At 40.3% G+C, this 10,727-nt stretch overlaps 1 protein-coding gene across 1 annotated transcript; it reads left to right on the forward strand.

Moving 5' to 3' along the window:
• Positions 1-688: 688 nt before the first annotated feature.
• LOC127863915 (uncharacterized) lies at positions 689-7,862 on the forward strand. Its single transcript, XM_052403604.1, has 10 exons — positions 689-700; positions 1,482-1,639; positions 1,970-3,175; positions 3,602-3,696; positions 4,445-4,978; positions 5,592-5,769; positions 6,064-6,248; positions 6,451-7,142; positions 7,426-7,625; positions 7,838-7,862. Exons 1-10 carry the CDS (start codon positions 689-691, stop codon positions 7,860-7,862), a joined length of 3,285 nt encoding a protein of 1,094 aa, XP_052259564.1.
• Positions 7,863-10,727: the final 2,865 nt, after the last annotated feature.

Genomic DNA, 10,727 nt, shown 5'->3' on the forward strand with positions numbered 1-10,727 from the left:
GAGAAGACATGTATTCAATTTGCTTGGTAGACAATTTGATTTTTACATATTTACATGCATTTTTCACAACGGATTCGACATGTTGCTGATAGGATCTCGTAATAAATACTTGAACAAATTATTTAAACCGTTTATAATATACTGATGATAAAATAATAACAAGTTAAAATACTCATTTTATCGTTTTGTCGTTTATGCCCTACGCAATAAACACTGATGTTCATTTTGTTAATTGTACTTTGATGAAAAATCCACGTATTTTGGCACGGGCGTCTGCTTTGTTCGCTTCAATATATCTTATTCTGAAAGTAGCCTTTCTTTTAATTAAACAACTTTTTCTTACTTCAGCTAAGCATTGTTCTGCAAAAAACTGGGTTATTGCATTTGCGTATAAAAATGTCATCCTAGATTAACCTGTGCAGCCGCATAGGCTTATAAGGGACGACACTCCTCGCCTTAACTGGAGTTTCGTTTTTAAAAGATTCTTTTAAACGAAAAATACCATAAAAGAGGAAAGTGCCGTCCCTGATTAGCATGTACCCACTGCAAATGCTTATCTCTGATGACACTTTACGCACATGCATTAAACCCAGTTTTTCCAGAACGAGGCTAAACTAACTGTATTTCAGGCGTTTGCGCTGGTGGTTCCGTAGGTCTTGGGGCGAGAGTGGGGCTATGCGTAGTGAGAATGACAACGCAGGTCAGCGGTTTTTATATTTGTGCCGCGCTCTGTTAAAAGGGCGTTTAATACATGCAGTCCGCACAAGCTAATCAGGGACGACAATTTTCCGCTTTTATGATATTTTCTGTTAAAAGAAAGTCTCTTCTTAGCACAAATCAAGTTTAGGCGAAAGTGTCGTCCCTTATTAGCATGTGCACAACTAATCTGGGACACTTAACGCTTCCAGTTTAAACCCCCGATACTAGCACTTACCCAAGGCACTGACCCCTCTTAAATCATAAGCCGTGTTCTGTGATAAGTGGGTTTAATGCATATTAAAAATATGCAAGTGCGTAAAGTGTCGTCCTACACAGGCTAATCAGGGACGACACATTCCGCTTTACGATTTTTTTCGTTTACAGAGTCATTTCTTAGCACAAATGAAGTTGAGGCGGAAAATGTCGTGCCTGATTGGCCTTTGCGGATTAAACAGGCTTATCTGGGACGACACTCTACGCACATGCATTAAACTTCCTTTTCCCAGAGCACCGGTCATTTAGATTAAATTTTATATTGTATGTATTGCCATGTACTGTGTAGGCAACTTATCGTTTACCTTAAATAAAAGACTAACTTGAAAGACTTTTTCGCACGATAAGGATTCGGGAGTTTTAACATTTTGAGTCGCGCTCTGTGAAACGGGGGTTTAATCCGGTATAAGAGGCTAATTAAAACTTATTTAAGTTTTTATATATTGCAATGGATATCTCGCTTAATATTTTGAAAAAAAGCACTACAAGCGTTTTTTTCTGGTTTGCAGCTGACTCTAACGCCGTGGGTTGGCGGGAAAGTGTGGGGCGAGGCGGCCGTCGATCTTGGAATAATAAAAGGAGGAATAAGGTTGATTGGTTATCTTCTGGAAACAAGATTCCCGATGACAACGGAACTCACGTTTTCCAAATACCCGCTAGAGGTCGGGTAGGTATAGTTTGATAAATGGAGTGTGTGTAGGCAGTTTAAATGATTTGTGTATAACCTATGCGGTATTTTGATTTATGGCAAATAGTTACCAGTATGTACGTAAGGTAAAATATGCAAGTGTGTTTATTAAGCAAGTTCTATGTTAATTTCCTTTTTTGAACAACCTAATCGAAGAAAATTGTAGCTAATATTTAGATTAATTTGGTCTTTAGATTTTTTTTTAAATCTTATGTCAACGTACACAATTGAAAATAAAATCGCACTTATTCAATAAATCAAGCTGTTTTAGTACCTCTACTGCAATAATTATGTGTTTGTTTTGTAAAGGGCGAAAATGGACTTAATTCTAACACCTTTACGGCTTGAACTAAGGGGGTTTGTCAAGATTCGCCTCGTATTTAAAACCAAAACGATCTTCGATCGAGCAATATGGAGATACGAAGCACCCTCGATTCAAAAGAACATTTTTACGAAGAAAAGCCGAGATGACGACCCATCGCCTCCGGAAGTATTGCCTTCCACAATCAACGAGAGACGTCGCCGATCAGGTCCCGAAGGCTGCATTGTTAACCAAGTGTATAACCGTCCCTACTATGACACCGCCTTCACACTGGAAATGTTCGCCCAAGACGAAGTATCGGAGGTGAAACTCACGTACGCGATTGGAACACATAAAGGTGGGACGAACGTTCAATCCTGGACAGAAATGGGCGGGAATACCCTCCTGGTTCCCGCAAAATTACCCGGTGGTATACCTCTGCATTGGACTGTTAGCGCTACTAATACCCAAGGACTGTCATCCACTGTGCTGTGCTCTTTAAATACATACGACAGCACATTGCCAGACGGCAGGGTGGAGCATGCTTATAAGTTTTCATCCCATCCTTCCAAAATTGTTGCGTTCATCATCGTTGTTGAAGACAGTCCACTGAAGGAGATGCATTACAAGGCCGTTGGGTTCAGCCCGGGACAATACGGTAACCAGTTTGTAGGATGGGAAGAAACACGCCTTGATAACTCTCCATTAAGGCAAGGTGTGACCGGCGCATTGCAGCATTTCACGACCCCGATGGATGGCAAGCTGATAGCAAATGTCCTTAAAACGGCTAAGCCTTTGAGGACCATAGAATCCTGTGCAGAATTGTGCATGAATCACGGATCAAACTGCGTGTCATTTAGCTATGAGGAACACTCTGAGACATGTGATTTGCACGATCAGGTAGCGGGGGCTAATGCATACTTACGTATAAGCGGAACGTACAAAAACTATGAACGATTGGGCATCGGTTATCGCACCTCTGTGGAATATGAGAATTTGCCGCTAACACAAGGCACACAGTATTTCGTCAACGCCAAAGTAACTAACGTGCTGGGTTACGTAGAGTATTTGATAGGCGAAGGAACGATGGTAGACTGCACACCGCCGGAGCCAGGCCTGATCACGAACAACCAGTTTGACTTTATGCGTGCTGAAGAATGCAATGCTTCCGTTTCACAAAGGTGCCTTGACGTAACAACGCGCGAAAACCACAGGTAAATAGTGCAAAGTACATTCAACATTTCCGGGAGTTAGAAATCATCTGAACGAATCAAAATTGTATTCAAAATCAACTTTCGTCAAGACATTACTGACGTCACTAATGAATTCTTGAGCATCCCAATATATTTATGCATATGAATAAGTCTCGCTCTGGGGAAACGGTACTTAATTCAATGGCGTTAAGGGTTGTCCCAGATTATCATGTGCAGTTCGCACAGGCTATTCGGGGACTACACTCTCAGCTTTATGGTAATTTTCGCTTAAAGGAAGTATTTTCTTAGTGACAATCCAGTTATTAGGGAACGTGTCGTCCCTATTAAGCCTGTGCGGACTGCACAGGCTAATCGGGGTCGGCACTTTCAACACATGCATAAAATCCGGTTTTCCCAAAGCGAGGCTAAAATGTTATTTAACACCAGGACAATCATCGATGGGCCGGGCTCTGGGACCGTCTTCAATGGTCACCAACCAGTTCAAGACGAGATGTACACGTTAACGAACCACTATGTGTCCGGTAACATTGTATTTATGTAAACGCATTAAAATGAAGTTTCGATGTAAAGTATATTCATATTACGTGTCAACTTATAGCGAATATCGATTAAACAACATGCATATGTGTATGTATCATTATTACTTGATTTGCATAATACCAATGCAATATAATTATGTTTGTTATCATTGCTGTGTACAGAGAGGTACTAATTTTTAACGAGTACACAGCTGACATATGAGCCTTCTGAAAAAAAAACTGGGCTTAATGCATGTGCATAAAGTGTCGTCACAGATTAGCCTGTGCAGTCCGCACAGGCTAATCATGGACGACACATTTCGCTTTTATGGTATTTTTGGTTTCAAGGAAGTCCCTCCTTACTGAAAATCAAGTTTAGGCAAAAAGTGTCGTCCCAGATTAGCATATGCGAACTGCACAGTCTAATCTGGGATGACACTTTACACACATGCAGTAAGCCCAGTTTTCTCAGAACAAGGTTCATATATGTAACATATTGGACGAGTCCATAGGCGAATCCAATATGAATATGTGCGCTGTGATACATCGGGAGTTGATTTTGAACCATTCGGTTAGTCTCGGATTGTTCAATACGGGCTAAATGGGTAGCACAAGCGCCCAGAAAGGTAATATAATTGAAGGTTACTTGGAGCGCATGACGGAAGCTTATTGCATTAAATTATAAGGTGTAAAATAATACTTGTGTGTAAGTATAGCAGCCATATCACATACTTGTATGCTATTATTACAGCAAACTGGAAAGGTTTTCACGACGACGAGAGCGGTATATATGCATACACTTGGGCTGTCGGAAAAAGCGTATGCAGCTCAGATGTTGTCCCTTTCACCAATCCGTACGCCCATTTGACGAATCCGAAATTCTGGACCGACTCCGGTTTCCAGAAAGGCATCCACCTGCCTGATGGTCCGTATTATGTCACAGTACAGGCTCTTAATGGAGCGGAACTTGGTGGCTCATTGGTGACTTCAGTTTGTCATTTCACCCCGTTCATCGTTGACACCTCACCGCCGGTGTTTCACAAAGTAACGGACATAATTTATGATGAAGACTTTGACCTCATAGCGATATACTACAATGCCACCGACGACTTGAGTAAAATTGCCCACGCAGAATTCGGCCTGGGCAAGACTAAGTATGATGTACAACTGAAGGCGTATGGATTGCATGCGCCTATGGAACGCGAGGATCCGTTTATAGCTGTGAAAGATCTGGGTCTTCAAGAAGGAATTCCGGCATGGATTCGAATCCGCGCCACAAACAATGGTATATTGAATACTAGATATGTCTTCCGTAACAGAATCTGTTCTAGCTGAGTTGATAACGTAAAAGTTTATGCTTGTGTTTGTAAATCCACTGAAATGGCCAATAAAACAGTTTAAATATTGTAGCTGTCACAATATCGATCTAATAACACATATCTGATATTTTGTAATAAAAGACGTTGTTATTTGGACACTGGCCGATAACACAAATTAACTTCGCACCCTTTCTATCATAACAGTTCACTGTCCGACACACAATTTTAGATTTCAGATATCAAGCTTCTAAGCAAATTTCACTGGTTCTTAAGTCTTGCCATCTTTGAATGCTTTGTAGAAATTTCGTTTAAAAGTAAAAACAACAACACGGATCTGTGTCAGACACTTTCCGCATAGAGGATTTTCGACTGGATAGAAGAGACCTCCTTTAAACGAAAAGTTCATAAAAGTTCATAAAAGTTCATAAAAGAGGAATGTGTCGTCCATGACTATCATATGCGTGCTGCGCAGGTTTATCGGGGACGACACTTTACACACATTCGTTGTGCCAATTTTTGCAAGAGCGAATCTGAACCAAATATCTTGTTAAATACTAAAATAAAAGCGTTCCATTTCAGTGGATCTGTTTACTGCGGGTCACGGGGATGAGCCGATACTGATCGACAGATCCCCGCCGATACCAGGGACCGTTATGGACGGAGACAGGCTTCGAAGAGACAGGCAGTTCCAGGCGGATGACCATAAGATATGCGCGCAGTGGATAGATTTCTTTGACCCTGAATCTGGCATCGACAGGTATGTATGAAAACAATAAATACCAACGTTGCCTTTCTTCATTATTATAACATATATAACAAGATATGCGCACACGCACGCTGGATATATTTCTTTGACCCCGAATCTGGCATTGACAGGTAGATATTAACACAATTAGAACCAACTCGGCTTTGAATTATGATTAATATATTTAATTAAGGAAAAATAAGAACACCTTACTGATATTTTATATCGTAATGTTTAGAAAATGTTAACATTAAATTCTAAACAATTGATATCTTTCTATGTCGTATCGACATATCTTTCATTCAGATTTTTGTGGGGTGTCGGGACTAAGGCTCAGTTGGACGACATTGTTAAATTCCACAACCTGACCCGCTATGAAAAATCCAGCTGCGTCCCAGCAACTTTGAAGCACAACATCACTTACTTCTCGACTGTCCTTGCCTTCAACAGCGCTTTGAATTCAAAGCCCTGTAACAGCTCCTCGGATGGAGGTAGTATCTTTTATCACAAAGTCTATTTGTGAAACTAATTTTAAGTACTAAACCATATGCTATATGCAGATATTCAATTTATTTTGTACTTGAAAGCCTCCGGTCCATCGGCAGGCTGGCATAAATGTTGCACTGTTACCATATGAAATACATAAATATTTCTTGTAAATGATTATTATATGCACTGTTTTGGGTGTTCCAGTTTTTGTCGATACCACTCCCCCCATAGCTGGAATTGTGCTTGACGGAATACGGAATACAACTGAATTGAAATATAGCTCAGAAACCGTGTCAAAGCACGAACACTGGCGGGATTATTACGACACTGAGAGTGGGATAACCAACTATAAAGTTCACGTCTACATTAACAACGAATTGAAAAAGACTCTTGAAACAGGGACGTTTAGTGAGTTAGAAGATCACACAATTTCAATGGAGCATAAAGACGAGGTGTACTTCCAGGTACACGGGGTAAATGGGGCTGAATTAGAAGCAGCAGCCAGGTCCGATGGCTTTATGGTGGACCATACTCCTCCAATCATGACTGAAATATCTGACAATCAGCATGGTAACAGATACCAAGCAGACAAATCAAACTTAAATCTGAAGTGGGATTTCCTTGACAGTGAATCCGGCATAGACATGTATAGAACGGTGGTATACGAACACCGCCACGGTATCAAGAATAAATACTGGCCTACGACTGAACGATATAATGAAACAAAACCTATGAACTCGTTCAATGGTAAAATGGACTGCTCACTCGGTAACTTAAATATGGAGGATGGTGTGACGTATTCTCTGCACGTTACAGCATTCAATGGGGCTCTGTTAGCAACGGCGCATGAAAGCGCAGGAATAATGATCGACACAACCCCACCCACTACTCCTAAGGTAAAAATACCACAGACAAACTTCCCTAATGTATTGCAACTAATAATTCCCCGTTATCCGCTATTTATAATCAAAGTGGGTTAACACCGTTGTTCTTTGCGAAAATGTGTGTAATTCCTATTTTAATAAGTATGATGTAACATTAGACACATTTATTTACTCGTTGTTTTACAAATATTTATTTAGGTTCGACACAATATACATAAGGATTAGTGATATATTTTTCAAATATTTGTTAAAGTAGGTTTGATATAAAAATACTATATATATATTTTATTTTAAGGTCAAGGTTGGACTGTCGGCAGATGACGAGCAACTTAACGAACAAGGCCAAGTGCTACACACTGATCAGTATGGTATTCGACTTAGTTGGTCTTCAAGAGACTCTGAGAGTGGAATTTCAAAATATGAGGTAGCCATCGGCACAAAAGACAACACGGAGAAGATACTTCCTTTCACCGATTATGGCACAGAAACAACCGCGTATATTTCTAATATTGTCCTGGAACCGTTCAGTGCCACTAGCACGTTGTATGTCGTAACCGTCAAGGCATCTAACGGTGCCGGACTAGTTTCTGTTAAGGGTGTTTCTAAATATATATTCGTACAACAGGCGAATATTCCAGGTGTTGTTTTTGACGGCAGAAGCCTTTTTGAAGATGAATCTTTTACAACTGATCACACGTCTATCGCAGCCTCGTTCTACGGGTTCGAGAGTGAAAGTTGTAACATAATTAACTATGACTGGGCTATCGGGACTACTGAGTTTGGAACCGACATTCTAACATACACTAACTATGGTCTCGTCATGTTGAACGATACACACGGACAATGTCAAATCCATACAGAGTTGTTTGAAGACGTCACTTACTACATTACAGTTCGCGCAGTGACAGGATGTCACAAGGAATATATAGTGTCTTCCTCAGATGGAATCACACTTGACAGAGTTGCTCCAAAAGCTACATTCAGTGTTGAAGCCACCAATGATACGATTGTTTACATTCGGGATAACGTGATTTATCAGTCAGTAACAGATTCAATATCTATTGTCTGCAATGTTTCAGATAGTCATGAAATTCAATCTTTAGAATGGGGTCTTGGGTCGCTTCCCAGTTTATCTGACATTGAACCATTAACACATGATTTGAAATCGTTGACTAGCGTCGTATCATTAGTTCCCGGTGAAGCTGTGTTTGTGACATTGAACGCGATTGATAAGGCCGGTAACCATGAACTTGCGTCATCATTTGCTGTGATTGCAGATACAACTGCACCTGAAATGATTGATCTTGAATGTACGCAATTTATATCCGTGCGAAAAAGTATCGTTACGTGCAGCTGGGAAACAATTGTTGAAAACGAAAGCATTTTGAAAGAAACCTCAATATCCATAGGATCAGCGCAAAATGAGTTTGACATTTTAGACCGCTCTGTTGTTCACAAGGACACGTACAGTTTCACCCGAGATCTATATAACCATATCGATCGTTTTAGTAATATTACAGTTGTTTTTATTACCATAACCATCTCGAATGTTGTCGGTCATAAAACAACGTATGGAAGAGAAGTTATTGTAGACAGAACAGCCCCCGAGGCCGATCGACTTGATGTCGTAACAAGTACCACGCAAGGACGTGTGGCAGATCATCATCAGAAATGCCAACTACCCAGAGGATATGTGGAAGTAAAGTTGATCAACGTTGCTGATCACGAGTCAGCAATTGACGACAGAAGGTATTTATCTGACGCCAGTATGTATATTTTTGACTTCAATATGTATGTATTTGATGACAATAGGTATGAATTAGACGACCGTTGGTATGCATTTGACGACCGTATGAATGTATTTTACGACACTATGTATGTATATAACGATAAAAGGTATTTATCTGCAACAATCTGCATGCTTTTTGACGACAATAGGTATTTATTTGACGGCAGTAGGTATGTATCTGACGACAAAAGGCATCTATTTGACGACAAAAGGTTTGTATTAGATGCCAATAAGTATGTATCTAACGACAATAGGTATGTATCTGACGACAATAGGCATGTTTTGACGACAATAGGTGGTAATCATTTTATGCCCTCTTTATTTCCATTTCGTTGACTTAAGATACGCGCATATTCGTTGCACGTTTTAAACAATGTTATGTTCCTACGCGTCTTTTATTTGTGTTTATTCGACGTCATAATTGTAATAATCCCCTAAATTGATAAATGACATCAATTGGAATGCGACTGAAGTTGAGTTTAATTTTTCTGTTGATAGGTATGAGATCGCCATCGGAAGAAAGTCTTTCGGAACTGATTATATGAGATACCACCAAGTCAGGGCAAACAGCGATGGAATATTTTTTGTAAACAATTTTAAATTAAATACAGGTGATTCTTTTTATGCTACCATCAGAATTTACAACAAAGCCGGATTACACAGTGAGGTTTCTTCGGACAGAGTTGTTGTCAGTCAGACACCGTATCTTGAGGTTAGAGATGGAACCGGCGAAGATATAGACTTCCAGGCCATGCTCAATCTCATTGAAGGCTCCTGGAAATATTCGGACGCATGTCCAATTTACGAAGCGAAATGGAAAATTGAAAGTCTTGCTGGAGAAACATTGTTGGATTTCAAACCCATTCCGAATGCTGGGCAAGTGTTTTATAATGACGAAGTTCAACTTGAAAACGGCATGAAATACATTGTTACTGTTCAGACCATTGACTTCCTCGGTCGTGTTAAAACAGCCAGATCAGATGGTGTAACAGTTCGTATTCAGCCGCCTTTTCCAGGTTTGGTGAGAGATGGTTTTAATAAAGACCTCACCTATCAGGTCAGTACAAATGAACTTTCGGCCAACTGGGATAACTTCGGAGACAAGTCTAGCGACCCTACTGAGTCCATTCATCATTATGAAGTATCCATTGGAAACGACCGGCGGTACGAAAAAACGAGGTCAAACGTGCATTACTTTGTAGATGTTGGACTCAACAATTCGTATACATTTTCACATTTAAATCTGACATCGAAGCTGGTTCGGTATTATGTAACGGTCAGGGCATACAGCATGGCTGGTGGCTTTACAGAAGGCTATTCGAATGGTATCCGAGTTGGATTCAACCTTGACATAACTCCTGGGTCTATTTCCGTAAATAAGTATCAGTCCTCGGTTGATTCGATGGCAATATCATGGAACAGCTTCGAATCGGATATCGACATTATTGATTATAAGGTTGCCATTAGCAGTCACGAAGATATAATTACCAACGACACTGTTGTTTGCAACATAAAAACAGCCAACAAGACTATGTACGATGTTGCCCTATTACACAGCGTTGGTCTTGACGAGTATAGCAAGCTGCTGGGACTTACACTGTACCACAACAGTAAATATTATGTGACGGTTTTGGCTGAAGACGAGGCCGGGATGTGCACGGGGATTACGAGTGATTGGGTCCTGGTCGACACAACGCCCCCAGAGTTCGGTAAACTTTACATCAATGACATAGAAAATTCTACTGTAATATATGTTAAAAAGCCATCTGAAATGCAAATCAAGTGGGAAAATTTGCATGATAATGAAT

The sequence above is a fragment of the Dreissena polymorpha genome, unplaced genomic scaffold, assembly GCF_020536995.1.
Source record: "Dreissena polymorpha isolate Duluth1 unplaced genomic scaffold, UMN_Dpol_1.0 chrUn059, whole genome shotgun sequence".
NCBI lineage: Eukaryota > Metazoa > Mollusca > Bivalvia > Myida > Dreissenidae > Dreissena > Dreissena polymorpha.